The sequence below is a fragment of the Barbus barbus genome (assembly GCF_936440315.1).
Source record: "Barbus barbus genome assembly, chromosome: 27".
Taxonomy (NCBI): domain Eukaryota; kingdom Metazoa; phylum Chordata; class Actinopteri; order Cypriniformes; family Cyprinidae; genus Barbus; species Barbus barbus.
This window is the reverse complement of record NC_136755.1, coordinates 18,651,328-18,671,156: the sequence shown is the minus strand read 5'-3', so window position 1 is coordinate 18,671,156 and position 19,829 is coordinate 18,651,328. Positions and strand designations below refer to the sequence as shown.

General features: G+C 40.0%; 1 protein-coding gene across 1 annotated transcript in view; it reads left to right on the top strand.

Annotated features, from left to right (window-relative positions):
* Nucleotides 1–558: 558 nt before the first annotated feature.
* Nucleotides 559–19,829, top strand: part of LOC306847504 (exostosin-1b-like) — a 94,616-nt gene continuing 75,345 nt past the window's right edge. The window contains exon 1 of the mRNA XM_079381461.1: nt 559–2,429. Coding sequence (XP_079237587.1) covers nt 1,483–2,429 — 947 coding nt within the window. The 5' untranslated portion in view covers nt 559–1,482. The remainder of the gene's footprint in view (nt 2,430–19,829) is intronic.

Below are 19,829 nucleotides of genomic sequence, written 5' to 3'. Positions count from 1 at the left end.
TATTCTGTTTTATTTATTTATCTATTTACTCTAATAACATCATTACCATCATAATCATTGTCCTCATTTTTACATCACTTTGGATAAAAGCGTCTTCTAAATGACTAAATAATAATAATAATAAATAATAATCAATTACCAATTAAAACAAATATCCTAAAAATAATAATAAATATTAAAAAAAGTATATTTATTATTATTATAGGAAGAGGAAAACTAGAGAAAAATATAAGGAAAAATAATCCCACCCCTCCCACCGCCCTTCAATATAATTTACATGTTTCAATGCAATTTAAATAAGAGTCTATCTATGTTTAGAAGAACGAATCTTGCTCTGGCCTAAAAATGTTATAATAGGCTATAGCAAAATTATTCAGTGAAAGCTGAGTTAAAAGAAAACATCTACATTAAAAAGTTTGTCAATTTTTAATGTGCAGTGGTTAGAGCGGTTAGAAGTCCATCCACATTCAGTGAGATGCTCAGCACTGGGAATGAATGGGTGCTGTTGATGCCCCGCCCCATCCGGTTCTTCTGTCCAATGAAAACGCATGATGCACCATGATGGGACGTCACGCACACTGGCGTCGTGTCGGGATTGGAATGTAACAGAGGAACCTTCGGAACAACTGAGCAATAGGTGATTGGGCTCTCGGATCAAGGAGCTCAGTTGATTTTATTTGTTAAGGAAACATCCTGTGAAACTCGGTCACTGTCCTCGTGTTTTCGCCGAAAGGGAAACGCCGCTTTCCAGAGCCGGTGTCCCGATGAAGAGGAAATCTACTTCTAGCGTGTGTGAAGGTCCACGGAGAGCGCAGGGATAAGAGAAATGCAGGGATTCGTAAGGTTACCGTCGTTCCGGTGAACTGCCCCGTCTTTATTACTGTTTCGGAGGTGAGTGGAGTTACTCTGCGAGCGGCGGGCTTTAGTTTAGTCTGGACGTGTGGTTCGGAAACGCCACGGCATCGGAGATAAACCTCGGTCGTTGTATTATTAAGGACTTTCCATCTTTTCCAGTGGGACCCGCTGCTCTCCAAAGACAAACTCCATGAGTCAGTGGCAGCGCCGCGGCAACTCTCCAGCGCGAGTCGGACCGTGCGACGCATTTATCTAGCGCGCGTCCTGTCAACAAACGTTACATTTGCATTACTCCACCGGGGGAAAGTAAGTCAGCGAGTAAGCATACCTGATTGTGTGTTTATGATGATCTTAACAGGTACGGTTACTGTTACGGCTGCCCTGTGAAATGTTGCTAGTAGACAGACGAGGGAGAGCGCGGAACCCGATGTAAAATCGCCCACATGCGCTGGATCAATCGCTTGCTGATCGGTGATCGGAATCTGAAGAGGGAAGACGTGAGTTGTAAATCCTCGCAGACTGGAAGATGGCGGAGCAGTACTATAGCTGGAGGAGGTGGTGATGAGAGACAAACTTCCAACCGCTTGAGATTTATTTGCAAACATCACGATCTGGCCTTCAGGACACATGCAGGCCAAAAAACGATATCTGATCTCGCTCTTGACTGGCGCCTTTCTAGTTCTGCTTTTTTACTTTGGAGGAGGAGGAGGGGTCCCGGGTCCGGCGGCCACGGGGTCCAGGAGCCGGCATGGATATAGTCGTCCCGAGCAGCCGTGGCCACACTTCTCGGATCCCTTACAACACTTAAGCCCGTGGGACCATTCGGACACGGAGGAATATAACGTGCACATATCGCCCAGGCAGAAGAGAGACCTTAGCTCGAGCGTTTACAAGGGCAAGAGGTGCCGCATGCAATCATGCTTCGATTTCTCCTTGTGTCAGAGGAACGGATTCAAAGTGTACGTGTACCCGCAGCAGAAGGGCGAGAAGATCTCGGAAAGTTACCAGAACATTTTATCCACCATCGAGGGCTCTATGTTTTACACTTCTGACCCTGGTCAAGCGTGTCTGTTCGTCCTGAGCTTGGACACTCTTGACCGAGACCAGTTATCGCCACAGTACGTGCACAATCTCAAAACTAAGGTGCAGAGCTTGCCTCTGTGGAACAATGGTAGAAATCACCTCATATTTAATTTGTATTCGGGCACGTGGCCCGACTACACGGAAGACTTGGGCTTTGACATCGGTCAGGCCATGCTGGCCAAAGCGAGCATCAGCACGGAGAACTTCAGACCCAACTTTGACGTATCCATCCCCTTGTTCTCCAAGGAGCACCCAAGGACCGGTGGGGACAGGGGGTTCTTGAAATACAACACCATTCCACCTTTTAGAAAGTATATGTTGGTATTTAAGGGGAAACGCTATTTGACTGGCATCGGCTCGGACACGAGGAATGCCTTACATCATGTTCATAACGCGGAGGATGTAGTTCTCCTCACCACCTGCAAACATGGCAAAGACTGGCAGAAACACAAGGACGCGCGATGTGACAAAGACAACGCCGAGTATGACAAGTGAGTCCTCAAACTTCTGTTTTCTCATCTCATAGTCTTTTCTGTCGCTAATTTTCACAAATACCACACTAGAACTTATTAACCACAGCTGTCAAAATGATACAAATCTGCTGTTCCTCCTGCTTTATCATGGGTTAACAGTAATTTCTCTTTGGTAGTGAGGTTTCAACATTTCGGCTTTTTTAACTTTTTGAATATGTCAGTAACATTGATTAGATGAATAGGCTATCGCTTGCTGTAGGCTATTCATCCAATTAATGTTATTGCTCTCAGTTTCTAATAACTTTGCCTATAATAACCTTAACTCTAAGTTATTAAAATCATTGTCGTCATTTCTTTTAGCGCGCGAAAGTGTCTGCAACTCTACAAAGGGCATGAATATCTAATTAGGTAAACACTGAGGCACTTGAATGGTTGTCATTCTAGTACCGCATCGCCTCACACTCCTTTTCCACCACAATTTGGCGAAACAGGGATTCGTAACCAGGCTTAAAGGCAGTTTTAATATTACAAATGTGAAACCTTGCTTAACCTAGAGTTATACGTGGCCTTAACCTGAGGTTTTAGTAAGAAGAATGTTCACACAAGGTAAAGCACAATGTATAAAAACCTGTGATATTTTAAGAAACTGGTTTCCATGGTAAAGGTTAGTCTGGGAAAGTTGTATTCAGGTTGCAAATGGGTTACAGTTTACTTTGTTTGTTTACAGTCTAATTACATAAATACTAAGCACAACTTGATGTTTCATCGTTTTGTGGAGTTTTATAATTACACTTTCTAGCTGTTGTGATTATAATAATACAGAATAGGAGTTGGACACTAATGTAAGCCACTTCAAAGATGTTTTGTAATGTATTACGGCGTCCAATTTACCCAGCAATGTGTCATTTTTATGCGAGCCGTTTCAGTGAGTTGTGTCATCTTGAATATTTTTGAAGCAGTGCTTCATGTGCCATGGAGACCAGCAGGGCTCCCTGGGTATGTGTTTTTACACCAGATTACGAAACCCTTTTATTGCTTTAGAAAGCCATTGACATGACACACACACACTCCCAGGTACAGTAGCGAGCTGTAATCCTTTGTTTTTATATCCTAACTCAATTGCACTGATTTTAAAACACATCCACCATGGGAATTTCACCTTAATTTGGATATGTTCGGACACGTCTCTTTATGCTCAAAATATAACGCTCTCTCAACAGAGAACGGGCATATGACCTTGCATAATTAGAAAGCTGACCCAGTGTAAATAAACTGTAATTGGAATCTTTTTTTGTCCTGAAATGTTAACACGGTCACAAGTAGATCCGTCACACTAACCGTTAACCCTGCCGGTCTTTATACAAGCTTGATTTCTGATTAAACAGATAGAAGTTAATCAATAATCCACTTTTCACTTCCCTGATCTGTTGCCCATTTTCTGAAAGTGAATGGACTACATAGTCAAGCACCCTGAATCACAGTCCGTTAGAATTCTCTGATAATTTACTGTACATTGTGAGAGTAATTACCTGGCGCATATCACTTCAAAACAGCCTGAGTGCTCAATAATGGGATTTCAGACTCGGCACCTAGAGGTAGTCAGCACTCTTCCTCCTGCTCTAGCCCACTCCTGGTTAGTCATGGCACTAATGTTGGTCGGTGTGAAGATATTTTTGGCATGTTTCTCCCTCCCATGATGTTGCTGAGGTGCTTCTCAGCAGAATGTGGTGTTGTTAATTGGGGTGTAAGTGTGTGTGCGTAAGGAAGAACAGCTGTTTGGAACATGAGCGAGCTGAGCCATGCAAAAATGACCCAACTGACAAGGGTCTGCAAAATATATATTTTTTTTTTCTTGTCTGTTTGGTAGGTTGGTGTTTGCCATTTGACATGGTTTCTTTGGCAATCTGAGGTTACTTAGATTATACTTCTGCTTCCATATTAATTATCCAAAAGGATTTGAGCTTTTTTGCCAATTTACCTTTTCGATTGCATGATTTTCCAGCTTTTAAAATGACTTGCATCTGAATGGCTTCAGGCACCGGTGGTCTAACAGCCTGCCAGTCTTGTAGCTGAGACTTGGCCCTGAGATTGAAATTCCTCCATGCCACGATTTGGAATTTACCAAGCTGGAATAACTCAGCAGTGCCAAGCTTTATTAAACAATAGATTCATTCAGTACTGTGTCACAAAGCACAGCGCTGGTCACTGCCCCAGCTGGAAGAGTGGAGGAAATCCAATCTGCCTCAATGTGATTTGTGGAAGTTGTCACATTGATCTGATACAGATGAACGAAATTATTTCAAATTCCCCTGCTGCAAATGATATTCAGTCTGGTTATAAGAATCTGTCATAGTCTAAAACTTTTTTGGTCCTATTAAATTGTATAAATCTTGTTTCCTGGAAAATGAGTCACTGCATGGATATAGAAGGGTAATATTTGCAATGTCAACATTTTTTCCCCTCACAGTATCTGTAATAACTGTGTTTTTTCCTTCTTTAATACCTAACCAGATTTTTCAGACTTTATTAACTGTTCTTGTGAGCCTTTTGCTCACCAGGCTATTCAAGGACACTGCAAGGACCAAATTTAACATCTTTTATTCCTGCCCACAGACATAGGCTTTAATCATTCCAAGAACACATTGGAAAAAGGAAAACAAACTAGTTTCCCCACCTCTAGTTGATGGATGGCTTTGTGCAATGAATGTCAGTGTTATACTTACTTGTATTTATACATAAATAGGATGAAATTGCATTAACGTCTTGAAAGGTCTGTAGCGAATACCGTAGTTTAATTTCTTTAATATGAGGCATTCCTCTCTGCTCTTTCTCACTGTTTCTGTTATTTGTTTCTGTTGTCACATAAATAAATCATGAATTTTTCATGATCTCACCTCAGTCAGATAAAGTAGCGGCCCGAGCTTGTGTGACAAATGCTAATGTGAGGTAATTAGCCCGAATAGAGTTCTGCTTAATTACTGTTGGTTGATTATATATTTCTGTGCATAATGTGCTTGGGCTAAGGCTGTCTTTATCTGATCACAGCATCGGATAAATTACATGTTAAAGCGAGGAGGTAATTTGTGTGTGTCTGTGTATTTTTTTTAAATGTTTATTTCATAGATGAGCTTTGAAGATTTTTGATGTAATTAATTCTTTTGTTGACCAGGTTGAGTCGTAGAAATTGTCCCAGGTTTCTTGTGCGTGTTTGTGTGGGTTGTCACCACCCCCCATTTTGACCATCCCTGTCTGGGAGCTCTGTCCCCACGACTCATTGACCCGCTTTCAGTGGGATTATCACAGGAACACTCCCTTAGGCCACAGAAAGACCACCAGGCGGATTCGAAAATGGCCATTGCAGTCTAAACTGTTGAAAGTCAATTATTACTAAGGGTAACTACAACTGACTCTGGGGGAAAAAACTAGCATGCTTTGAAGTTAAATTCTGGATGTTAAAAGCTAGTACAAGCCAAAGCGATAGAACTGGCAGTAATTGAGAAAACAAGACGCAAAAAGATTCTTTTTATCCAAAGCCCGTCAATGAGCTCTTGAAGAGTATGAATTAATAAATGGGATTTAGAATTGGAAAAGCATCTTTCATTTCCTCTCCATGCCCCGCCAAGAACACACATCTTCTCAGAGGAATTTGCAGAGCAGACCATTGATTGGTTCACAGTTCAGTGGGATCTCTGGGAAGGTATGTCTTTTTGAGATGCATATTTATGTCTCTCTTTCTAAAAGAATGTAAAGTGTTCAATAAACACTTTACCCGACCAACTCAGTGAGCGATTTAAATGATTTCTTCCAATATCAAGCATTAATATGCATTTTTGTTCAAAGATAAGATTTTAATGTTTTTTTTTTTTTAAGTCTCTAATGCTCAACGAAAGTCGCATTTATTTAATCAAAAATAAACAGTAAAATTGTGAAATATGATTACAATTTAAAGTAACTGTTTTCTATGTGAATATATTTTATAATTGATTTATTCTTTTGATGGTAAACCTGAGTTTTCTGCTGCTATTGCTCCAGTCTTTAACTTATTTGGTGCTGAAGAAACATTTTATATTATCAGTGTTATCAGTATTTTTGGGGAAACCATAATGCATTTTTTTCAGGATTCTTTAATTAATAGAAAGTGCAAAAGAACATTGTTTATTAATGTCTTTACTGTCACTTGTTGTTAATTTATTGCATACTTGTTGAATAAAAGTATTAATTTCTTTATTTCATCAACGTTTAAACGATACTGTACAATGAAGGACTTGCCAATGGTTTCACTCACATAGGAGGTTTTTTTAGAGACATTTGTCTGCTCGTGTGGCAGCTGAAATTGTGACATCAGTGCTGAGGTGGTGGATGATAGGCCCTAAGGGTGCTGGTCTCCCCCGTGACCATTAGCCACGAGTATTAGCCGTGGCCTTTTAATCCAGCTCTCAAGGGAGAAAGTCTTCCACCACCGCTGTGGTTTTTGCAGTCTGTAGATCAACCTCACAGCCTAACACAGCAGTTTGCATGCTAATTACGTGCTAAAAGAAGCAATCCAGCCTTCCTCAATACCAGACTTGTCAGATTCAGCTTTGCACTCATTTTGGGACATATGAAAACATGTCTACAGTAGTCAGTGTCGTTTAGTGCTGTTAAAAGTGATAGCAATGATTTTTTTTCTTAGCAGTTTTAGTCGCAGAGGATTTTGAAAAGATGTCAGATCATATAACAATGTTAAGAATGACTTCTTGACTGTAAATACATTTACGCTGAATGGATTTCTCTTCAATGCTGACTTTTAGTGCTGGATTGACTTTCAGAGATGATACAGATGATATTAAGGCATTATGTGAGTTGGGTTAAATTGTTTATTCTCTGGAGCAAGTACTCGTCTTTCTTTTGTGCACTGTAGATGAAAGCATGAAGGGAGCTAAAGATTCAGGCCTATTATCCTACTGCAGGGGTGTATTGTCGTACATTTGTGTATGTAAGATGTTCCTAAAGGAGTGTTTTTGCACTGCTGTGAGGAACATTTGATCCCTTCAAGTTCATACGTTTGAACCTAAAGACTTGGTCTGTTAGAAAATGTTGACAAGCGCAATTACAGTAGGTTTTTGTGTAGTCCAGCTACAGCCTTCATTTAAGTATACAAGAGATAAAGCATAATTTAACTTTAGGATTTAAATACACTTTGTGTGTCACCGTTCCAGCTGAAACATGAAATGTTGTAGCCTGACTGAAATCTACTATTAAATGTTAAAGAGTCCTCAGACCACAGGATTGGCCCTCTTTTGCCCTGAGCCATCAAAAAGCCAGCCCTCTCCCATAAGGTTAGGGACTTTTTACAGCTTCAGGGTTCTTCGCAAGATTTGTTGCCTTTTATTAGAGTCGTATCATGGACTCCATCACACTAAGTGGTGGCCCTTTTGAAACAAAGCTCTCACTGTTCGGCTGTTTCATTACCGCGAGAAACGGAAACAAACATTTTTCATTGATGGTCAGCTCCGTTTGGAGGAATTTGAAGAGGGATTGCTTAAATTCTTTGTAGATATTTTTCTTTTTGTGTGTCATGTATGCAAGTCTACTGGGAGACTGTATAGGACAGTGGGGGGCTGCTATAGAAAGAGCGTTTTGTTTAAGTGCTAGCTGATCTAATGGCTCGCGCACAAACCGTTTTATGGTTTGATTTGACTACCTCTCCAGTGAAACTGCTCTCTTGCCCCCGGGCGCTGAGGGGCTCCTTTGTGCGAAAGTTTGCTCAGATTCTTTCGCAGCCTGTGCCTTGTTGACACCACGGCCCCTTCTCATCCCCCACAGGAACCCCTTCCTCTGTCAAAAGCTCTGAAACAACTTCCCCCTCCCCCTTCAGACTTCCCATGTTTTTCCCCCTCAGAACTCAGATTCACAACAGTGAGACAAGCCTGATTTCTGCCATAGCGTTTGAATTCTGGAAGGCATCAAACAAAAGGCCGCACAGAGACGCTGGCGACTCTTGTTTGTGGGCTTCCATGATACTTCATGGTTCAGTGCCTGAGCCGTCGCTGTTGTAGAAAAGAGGGGGGTGCAGACGGCATCTGGCCAAGCTGAGAATGAAGTCTAATGTAAGAAACATACTTTGTGCTAGATTTGTAGGGTGTGAATGTGATAGTGGCAAGCAAACTTTTTACTATTGCTCGAACACTAGGGGTTTAAGGGATGAATAAGTGTTAATTTCTTTTAAAAAAATAATAATTTAACGGTAGGATAACCCTGGACAAAGAATGCTTGTTTTGGACCCCATTGACCCCCATTGTATGACAGGACAGATGTGCCTGTTACTTTAACCACTATAAGATTTTCATCTAGTAATGGATGATAAAACTGTAAAAATCTAATGGACACATTTTGACAGAGGAAATGATTATTTTTAACCTGGGCCATTAATCAACAGACATAGCAACCACAATGCAGTATGCTAAAAACCACCCATAACACCCTAGCGTAGTGTCGACAAGCTTTGGTTAACACCTTTATTGATGCAGTATGATTTTCCCTGCACTGGAAGTAATGGTTTAATTATTACTTACTCCAAGGTTTTGTAAGATAATGATAGGATAATAAAGAGAATAAAGAGAATGTAGGGTAAAGTTCAGCTTGACTTCCCCAATCTGATGCTACTTCTAGACTTGAAAATGAAAAAAAAAAGATAAAAGGGCCTTGAAGTGCTTTATGTGATAATCGATTTTCACATAGATGACATTGAAGGGTCTTGTTTTTTTTTTGGTGTCAGTGGTTGTAACCTTTAATTATAAACATTTTTCATGTTCTATAAATAATTTGATGTCAAGAATTGCAAAGTAGTTTAGAGATTTTTTTTCAAATGAATCAGAGCTTTCTTTTGAGGAACTTTCAGGCCTATGCAGGGTTTGCTTTTTCCAGGAACATGACTTTCAGATGTGCAAATGGATATTGTTCTAGGGTTGTCGTGATATAATTTTGGCTGCTTATTAATTGTCATAAAAATTATTGTGATTAGCGATGTAATTATCCATTTTGTTCATGTCTCTTTCGAAGTACATTTAACACAAACACCATAAAAGAGATCATTTACCCATATTTTACTTGAAATCATATAGAAATAAATACGATTTTCTGTAAGGCTTTAAAATGATCGCACATGGGCAAAATTACAAGAATGATATAACACATTTTTAAATATGTATCTCTTTGGTCTGCTTTAGTTTTGGTCTGCTCTTAATTCTCTTGTCATTCTTTCTCTCCTTTTTTTTTTTTTTTTTTTTTTTGGAACCCAGCCTATATTAACTGAGTTAATTTCTAACACTCACATAGTGGTTTCCTGAAAAGGAATTTGAGACATAATGGTATTTCTATGTTCACTTAAAATTGCCATTTTGGCAGGCAAATATAATTAGAATTTTAAAATATACAAAAATCATTTACCTCAAGGCCTAACTTGTCTAAAATCAGAGATCACTTGTCCCAAAGCATTTATTTGTAATACAGCTTCAGTACATTAAAATTTATAGCCAAAACGGATAATGCATCAAGTAAAAAAAGTCGTGACGTATTGTCAAGTATGGTGACCCATACTCGAAATTGGTGCTCTGCGTTTAACCCATCCAAGTGCACACACACAGCAGTGAGTAGTGAACAAATGCACACACACACACACACACCGTGAACACACACCCGGAGCAGTGGGCAGCCATGCTGCAGCGCCCGGGGAGCAGTTGGGGGTTCGGTGCCTTGCTCAAGGGCACCTCAGTCGTGGTATTGAGGGTGGAGAGAGCGCTGTACATTCACTCCCCCAACTACAATCCCTGCCGGCCGGGGACTCGAACCCGCAACCTTTCGATTACGAGTCCGACTCTCTAACCATTAGGCCACGACTAAGTATGAGATAAGGCCAGCCATATGGTGATCCAGAAATTATGTATGATTTGGTCAGCCTGACCTTGTCTGTCTTGTGTGAAAAGAGGAGTAATTTCCAGTCAATTAATGTTCCTCTGTGATTATTTTTCACTACAGGTATGAGGGCAAGGTCACTAATAAGTATAATATAGGTTGGTTTTGCAACTCATCATGGGCTAAATGCTATCAGAACTGTGCTATTATCATCATAACTATCTGCACATATTTTGAAAGCAAGTTTTGAGCGTGTGGCACAACATCTCTGTGCAACTGAGAATGCACTTGTTCATATTTGTTCAGAGGTTGAACAAACAGCAATGTCAAACCAGGCAATCTCACATGTTCACAGGTATTGCGAAGTAGCTGCTTGTTTGTCTCTTCCAGGTTCCCAAACTCCTAATGTGTAACCTTATTTAGTCCAGCGCTCCTTTCAGCTTCCCGTCAGGCATAATTTGATCTGTGACTTTCTTTGTCGTTGGCTGCCTCAAAGAAAAAGGGCTGTTTAACATAAGCTCTGGGTGTGCTGTGATAGGGTTCTTCGGGATTGTTTCATCTGCTATGCGATGTTCAATGACTTATTTTTAACGTGCATCATCTTTGCTCTGTGTCTGGGTGAGCATCATTCACTGCATCAAAGAAAAAAGGCCGCCTTTGCTGAAAATCTGCCGCATGTTGCATCTCTGTTCTTCCCCCTTTCTCTTGCGCTTGCAGTGATGATGGGTGCAGCCATCGAAATGTTTCCCCACAGAATAGCGAGAATAAGACTCTGTTTTTAAAGTAGTTGCCACTGTAGCGCTAACACGATATTGGGCATGACTTTATGCCAGTTAACTCGCACCAAAACAAGCATTTTACTTCCAGAGCACAGGTTCTTCTAAAAGACAGGAAGAAAAAATTATCAATCAATCATGGCTGGGCGTCAGAATTTAACACATTTCTTATAGGATGCTTTTAGCACATGAACATCTCCTCCACCATCGGAACTGAACTGGCATAACCCTTGAATGCTGTAATTGTTTATTTGGCTTTTATGCATCCTTGTATTCCTTCCCGTCCTCATCGGAAACAAATGCTGAGGTATATGTGACCCTGGACCACAAAACCAGTCTTAAGTCGCTGGGTTATATGTGTAGCAATAGCCAAAAATGATCAATTTTTCTTTTATGCCAAAAATCATTAGGATATTAAGTAAAGAGCATGTTCCATGCAAAATTATTTTTTGATTCGTAATATGCATTGCTAAGATCTTCATGTGGATAACTTTAAAGGCAATTTTCTCAGTAATTAGATTTTTTTTTTTTTTGCACCCTCAGATTCCAGATTTTCTTATAGTTGTATCTCGGCCAAATATTGTCCTATCATAACAAATCATACATCAATGGAAAGCTTATTTATTCAGCTTTTAGATAATGTATAAATCTCAATTTCGAAAAATGTAAACTTATGACTGGTTTTGTGGTCCAGGGTCACACATGTGGTCAGGGCTTCCAGCTTTCTCTAGCTTGTGTGTGGGCTGACTTGGAGAGTGTTTGCCACTTTAAGTGGTTTATATGGTAAGCCAACACAATTTTTCTATTTTGGTGCACCGTCTCTCTGTTCCCCATGTTCCTCTCTGGTTTTCTGATGTACTCCAGCCGTTTGGTTCCCTAGTGCTTTCGGACTAGAGCATAAGTTGCTGTGGGCATTCATGTGGAACCTAGGCAGCAATACAGAATGAATTATTCAGTACCTGTGTTTTATTCATTTTTTTTTTTTTTCTTGCAATTTTGTCGCACATGTCCACTCTGTCTTTCATCCACACATGTGGCCTCTCTCTTGCTTTCAGTGTTACAAAACAATGGACACTGTTTGAATTCATTCTGGTATCTGGATGATGATCTGAGGTTTTCCTTCTGATTATTGAAGAAGAAATAGCATCTAAATATTTATTCAGTTGCTTCTAATGTATCAAGCTTTCTACCCTAAGAGCTCAAGATGCTATGTCTTTTATTGTGTAGCTCTCCTCCTTAAACATTAACCGTCCACTGCAGAAGAGCTCTCCACCCTCTCTCTAGTATTTAAGTAAATGTCATTAGCCAAGACCGGTCTAGCTACTGATACCCTTTCAATGTAAGTCTCTCGTACAGTTGACCCTATTAGAAGCTTGTTGATGGAGCTGAAAACAGGCTATTGATTTAATTGATTTTGTGCATGCTAATGGATGGCCAAGCCCAATAAAGATAATTGCCTCTTGGATTATCCTTTTTGTTGCAGAGATCCCAAAAAAAACTGATTCAGTCTTTAGATATGACACAAACTCTTTGAGGAAAAGCACATGATAAGGTCATGTACCAGTCACCTGTCTCGGCCAGTAATAAAAAGTCATTTCTTTCGTCACCACTTTGACCTTTCTCATTCTGTTAGATGAAGAGATCAGGAAGATTCTGACACTCGCCATTTGTCTTGGATCACTTTTTGTAAATTTTTGGAGTCTTACCATTACAAAAAAAAAAAAAAAAAATCTTTGTAAGGGTACTTATTTACCTTACTTATTTTTGGGGGTTGTTGCAATGACTGATCTATTAAAAAAATGGATAAATATTGTTTTATTATTATTATTTTTTTTTTTAAACAAGTGTGTGTGTGTGTGTGTGTGTGTGTGTGTGTGTTTATCCTATCTTCATTTACATAAATTCAATAAAACAACTTTTTTTTTTTTTTTTTTTTTTTTTTTTTTTACTCTTGTAGGGTTACAAGGCTTCCCCTTGTGCGTCTGTTTAGTGCACAACAAACATTGTTTAGTGCAGAATTGTTCAAAAACATTTTTTAAAGGTTTGTGTGTGAGAGCTTTCTGTGACATCTAATTTTTTCACACATCTAGGCCTGTTTGCCATATTGTGTGAAGTTTTTCTTAGAGCGTCATTAAATTTTCACCGTTTTCAATTCACCACTAGAGTAAATCTTATTTAACAGTGTGCTTTGATTTTTCTTGTTACGTTATTCTCAAGAGTAAAACGACAGATTCAGTGAATTAGAAGTATCTTCTCACTTCTCTAAAGGAATGTCTCATGTCACTTAGATAACGCTCTACAGTCACCAAGCAACTGAGGCAGAAATGGAAAAACTTTTTTTAGGACTGAAAGGATTCTGTAATATGCTCCTGTCAGCCATTTTGACAGTAGCTCTTCCTGGGTTTTTTGCTGTGCGGTAAAAAATGTTAAGGCTTTAAAATTGTCTTTCTGTTTTGTCTTTATATGGTGCTCTGGTTTATGTAGCAGCTGTAAACATGTTGCTTTCAGACATCTGACTCCTGTGACTGCTGTGGTCTCCTGTCTGGCAGTGACTGACAGGGCCTACTTGTCCTTATCATAACTGCGGTAGTGATTTGTGCTGTCAATCATCCAGCTTGTTGAAAGTGTCAGTAGCTTGATGCTCCTATAGAATCAGTTCAAACTGTGTACCATTTAAAAACCACCTGGTGCTAAAAAGTTGCCCTTTTTTTGCATTACATAAATCACAGCAGATCATTGTTCAATAAATTATGGTTCAGTTAATATATAGGCGGAGATCCATATGAAAAAAGGACTGGAAAGGTAGCAGCAAACACCCCTACTTAATCAAGGTGACTTTATACCATGCTAATTTATGCCATTAGTTACCCGGTAAGTCGCTTTCTGATTGCAGATGGTAGACTTTATGGCTTTTTCAGTACCTCTAGTGCCCTGGGCACAGCCGTAAATCATGCACGACTGCAAGAGGGGATCAGATCACACTCAGGTCTACTTACTCGGCAGACTGCAGTGCCTCTGAGGTGGCTCTTACCCTCTCGGGGAAGTATGGTGGACTGCATTTCTTTCACCATCTGAGTGTCCTCTGTGAACTGAAGGGCCTTGGCTGGGTTTTGCCTCAAAGGCGTTATTCAGCAAAATCATTGACGCCCACACATCACATTCCACTGGGAAAGTCAATGCACCTGGGAAAGGACCCGAACCTCTGCTGTGTCTGGGATTGGAGGAGAGAACCTTAATTATGGCACTGTGTACTCCTGGGGAGGGCACGTGGCGACCTGCAGAACTTCATTATGGGAGACACGAGAGGAGTGCTGAAGTTCAACACTCGCTCTTCTAATAACGTTGTCAGAACTGTTACAGGTTTTCCTTTCACCTTTTTTCCTTCTCTACCTTTTAAATGTCCCTTTTTCAGCAGGCTGGCTCACCGAATACAATTATGTTCCAAGAAAAGCCCAGGACCGCTGGTGAAAAGCTGAATGGCGGGAAGAAATTGACAGGCTCAAAGGTGGAAGGAGACCATTTGTGACTAATTTAGCACATGAATGAGTTGCACTATGGTTATTGTAGGTGCTCCGTTGACTGGATCTGGGGCAGCATTGCTTGTGACCCTGAGAGATACAAGATGAAGATGTGCAGTCCTGGACACATGCTAGTTGGACGTCTGTTGGGCAGCTGCTGTGAGCAACACCTCATCTGGGGCCCCATTTATCCTGTGAATCTTGTCAGCGGGAAAGAAAAGCCAAGTCAGCAGAATTTGTTTTAAAGGGACCTTCACTTAAAATAAACAGCAAGCGAGGCGATAGCCAGGAAGTAGAGCAGTGTAGCATCAGCTTCACAGTTTAGAAAATGGCAAACAGTCTTTTGCCCCAAGTCTTTTTTTCCATTTTACTCAGAACCTCTACAAAAGGCATCTGCATGTCATCATGTACAAATTGGTTTCACAAGTCCCCAGTCACAGACAGTTTGGCCACCATCCATCATCGCAGTTGCCAAATACAAGTGATTCAGAATATGTCAGGAAGGACTTGGTGCTTCCACCCACCTCCAGAGTTCCTGCATTCGCCATTACAGAGAGAGCAAGAACAAAACCAATCCAGCTCTCCAGAAAAATCAATCAAGCTCAAAGCAAAAAGAGAATTGGGGAAACTGGCATTAGCCTTATGATTTTCTATAGAGCTGTGGAGATGTGCTTCTGTAATTAGACACTGCCTTTTTATTAACGTTTTCAACCAGGGGCTTTAATGAAAGGAAATGAAGGGCCTAACCTCACAGGGAGGAGAGGCGGTTGTGCCGAATTTACAGAGATGGAGCTGCTGTGCGGGAACGTTCCAGCACAGCGACGTGCATCAATGCCCAGGAACAGATTTGCAATGCCAAGGCACTGCCGCTGTGCCCTCCCCCTTGATCCGAGCACAAAAGTTGTGTGCTTGCAGGAAAAAAAGAAGGGGAAAAAGCCCTCAACAGGCCTTTCTTAGGCTCTGGACTTTATTTGCTGCATTGTGTTGTGAAGAGCTCTTGGCAGGCTGTAGATTCTTGGAGGTGGGGCAAAGGAGAAAGAGTAGGGGAGATGCTTTTCCCCCTTATTGCTACGTGCCCATTAATCCATCCTTCTCCAAATCACTGCCAGTACCACTGTCTGTGATTGCCAAAGCTGAACTGTCTGTCACAGTGCTGGAAAATCCATCTGCTCTCTCTGGAAATGGAAGCCATGTCTCAGCCTTAATCTAAGCCGCACAGTAGAGAGGAAAACGACCTAGGTGGGAATCAGTGAAGTGCACAAATTCTCAACCGTGTCCTTTAAGGACCTTGTGATGGTTGAGGGAGAAAAGCCTTAACACTTTGCCCACCAGTGCACTACAGCTATGCAATGCTGTTATCAGGTCTTCACCTTAAACATCTGGGTAGTGGTAACCAGATATGAAATCTGCATGTACAATGCCGTACTAATGTTTGGTTTAAAAATAGCTAGTGCCAAAAGGGTTAACAATTAGCATTAGCAATATTAAACCTGCCGGTCACTTAGGCCTAAGTGTTGCCATTGTTGTCACTGTCAAACGTTAAGATGTTTTTGAAATTATTTAGTAGTCTGATAAACAATCATTAAGTAGCCAAGTCAAAGCTGCGCCTCTGGGTGCAACTGTCAGTCCAAAAATAGACAGTGTTTAAACTGTTAGCAACTTTGTTTTGTGATTTACACAGATGGAGGACTAAAATGTTGCTGTGGTTTCAAGTTATTTTTATTTTTTTTAAGTTGTCACAGTGTTAAAATAAGCTAGTTAGAAGTCTGGGACACAGTCATTAAGTAGCTACGTCTTTGGATCCAAATGTTAATTTTTTGAAAGTTTAACAGTGCTGAAATTGAGCTAATTAGTAGTCGGGTAAACCTTCATTAAAGAAGCTAAATTAGTGTAGCAAAATAACTTTTTGATATGCCTACTTTGTCATTCCCTGTCCCAACAGCTGTTTTTGCCCTTTAGAAAGGCAATTCATTGAACTTTGACTCTGCTGTTATTGATTCTGCAAATATGATTAAACTTCAAGTTTTAGAAAGTGAAAGATGGGTACTGTGCATAATGACTCATGGTGACTGAGCTAGTTCTGTTTTCCTCTAGGGAACATTGTAACACCAAGGAGAGGAAGTGATGCTTCAGATTTTTTAATTAAACTTCAACCCTCTAGGGAGAAAACAATCTTATCAATGCTCTGTGGTCAATAAAAGGTCACCGCAATCATTTAGAAGGCCTCTCTTGTGAACTTCCCCAGGCCAAAATGTTTCATATTTGGTAGGTGACTGACACGTATCCTAAAAATAGAAATTTTGATTTAGCAATTATTTTGTGTGATGCTTTGTTTAGATTTCTTGTTGTTATGTGGCTGTCATTTTTCCATGGATTTCTATCATTTGTCACATGGTTTCGAGCAGGGGTTCTCAAAGTCTACATTCAAAGGTCCAAATCTGAATTTTCATCAGTGTCAAAGGTCCGGAACAATTGGTTATTACAAAACGTGTTTTTAATAAACATGCATAACATATAACAAATAAACACTCATTTAAAAAAAAAAAAAGGTTCCCTTTGCATTCAAAATACTTTAATAACAAGTGCAAAAGTGGCAAAACAATTAATTTAAGTGTCAGCAGTAGAAGTCGACCTATAATGTTTTTTCTCTGGCCAATGCCGATATTTAGAAATCAGGGCAGCCTATGGCCGATATATGATGCTGATTTTTTGGGCCGATTTTCTCTTTTTTTCCCTTTATATCAAAAGAGAGTTTGCGTAAATGGTTATTGCAGGGCACAAGATAGTAATAGTAGTAGTAGTAGTAGCCTAATTCATAGTAATAATACATGGCTCAACTTAAGCACCTTCTCAAAACAGTTCTGAAGCATGCTTTTTTTGTTTATGTTTGCTGACAGACACCAGTGTTTCCCGCAGACTAGCAAATGCAAGTTGATTCTCTGCCAGCAGGAGGCGCTGTTGGAGCGTGATATATAGCTGTTTCCCCGGTAACGACTGTAATCAAATAAGCGCTACTTTATCAGCCATTACAGGAAAGACCAAATGAAAATTGACATCAAAGCTTTTTTGAAGAAAACGGACGGTTCTTTTAAAAGATACATTCATATAAAAACACCCGCGCAGCATTTTATTTTTGAAACGCGCAGTGCTCAGTTTATTCAACGAAGTATAAGCCTTTTGGAAAATCTATTTGTAGCGGTCAGTTTTGATATTGTGACAAGCCGCCACAAATAAATGTATACGCTGGGCACTGCTATAAGACAAATTGCCATAATATAAGTGATAGCAAAACAAAACAAAAAAATTAAAATATTAGCGGTGAAATGTCGCCCAATTATGTCAAACGTCATACGCTCACTGGATGTCATGATGACAACAAATGTCATGAAGTAAAAGTTTCAATATCTCGCCTGCAATTTCAGACCTTCTCCAAAAGACATAAAAAAATAAGAATAAATAAACAAATGATTTACAAGTTTAACGTGCGTTTATCAAAGTAGGAAATATAATTAGTGTTCTTGAAATATGAAATAGAAGCGGGTCCGGATTGAATTCCCTCCGGGTCCGGACTGGAGTCCGGACTTTGAGAAGCACTGGTTTAGAGGGAAAATGTTGGAAAAACCATAGACATCCATTGGAATTGTTTTGTGTGTTTAACTTGACTTGAGGGATTGTTTAATGTTTAGACTTGAGCAACTTTAAGGCTCCTAGATTTATAAATTACCAATTGCCAATTGGTTTCCCACACACGGCTAAAGTGCAACACTCTATTATGATAGATTTTCTTGCTAAAATCATAATTTGTGCTAAAATTTAGTCTAGGACTGTGCTTAATCCGTGTCTGGGAAACCTGCCCAAAAAGGTTTACCTTGTTTCTGTTTCAGTTCATTTAAAGAATACCATATTTGACTATTTTTCACAATGATTAAAGCATTTGACTTGGGTGCTAAATTTATTTTATTTCACACAGTACATGATGTCCCAGGATTCTGCCCATGATCACTCTATAGCCCATCTGGTGAACAGGCAGGTACGTGTCTTAGCAGAATCAGGGGACTGGAGTCTGTGCGATGAGAATTCCATTCCCACAGTGCCTCATTAAGAGCTATTGCACAGAGGAGTTTGGGGGAAGGGGGGGTCACGTTGTGTGAAGTATGTTTGTCGCTCTGCAGGTATTCCGGCAAGTTCCAGGAGATCAGGTAAAGATTAGCATCCTTATGAGTGTATGCCATTATGTGGTTTTGTATACATACAAGCAGAATGCACTCAGTTTTCAGGTCTGAGTTGAGTTGGGGATATTGAAAATCAGTCCAGCTCCACCTCTTCCTTTCATCAGCCCGCTAGCACAATTTCCCTCTCTTTTCACCCTCCCCTCGCTTAGTTCCTGCCTACAATGATGGAGGAAATACAAACAGATTGTTTTATTTCACTCTGATGCTGCGATCGGATTACTTGCTTGCTCTGTGGGAAATTCCCAGCTGATCCGGTGCAGAGTAGATCAAGATGGACAGCACAGGAATCAAACTTATAATATATAATTTTTATTTATTTTTTATATTTTAGTCATTTTTTTTTTTCTTTTAATTTTTAGGATTTTTATTTAGTAGTCATAGTTATCAGTACGAATTTGTTAAACTACTAACCAATAAGTAATATTTTGCATCATATGTCTATCATTTTCCAGAAAAAGTGTGTTTATGAATTTATAAGCTGCCAGATTGTAGTATATTTTCTGTTGTGGTTTGGCCAGTGAAAGATGTCAGGGAAAGTAACTACTGGTATGACCTGCAAGCAGAAAAAAAATATTGTTATTGTTGATTCCTAGAGTTTTTTTTTATTACCAATCCAGATGTAGTGTTAAGTTTTGTTTTGGCAGAGCAATGGGACCATAATTGCAAAAGGAGACTCCAGACGTAATAATACAAAAATAACTTAATTTTTGATGCTTTTGGTACATGAAGTAGTTTGGCAGTGTACCAAACACAGGCAGTGCAAATCTGTTCAGGTGTCTGAAGTATTTTTGTTTTGTGGCCACAGTGGTGGTAGTTGTGTATGCTTGTCCTTTGGCTGCTCACCAGACATGAGGCTGTCTGCATGTTGTTAAGGGTCTTGCCCCCTGTGGATGTGTGTGTCTGGTCCGCACAGTGCTACACACACAAAGACGGCAGCAATGACCCCTATGCCTTTGGAAATGTCCCTGGTGCTGTTGGACATCTCCTCTGCTGTAAAGC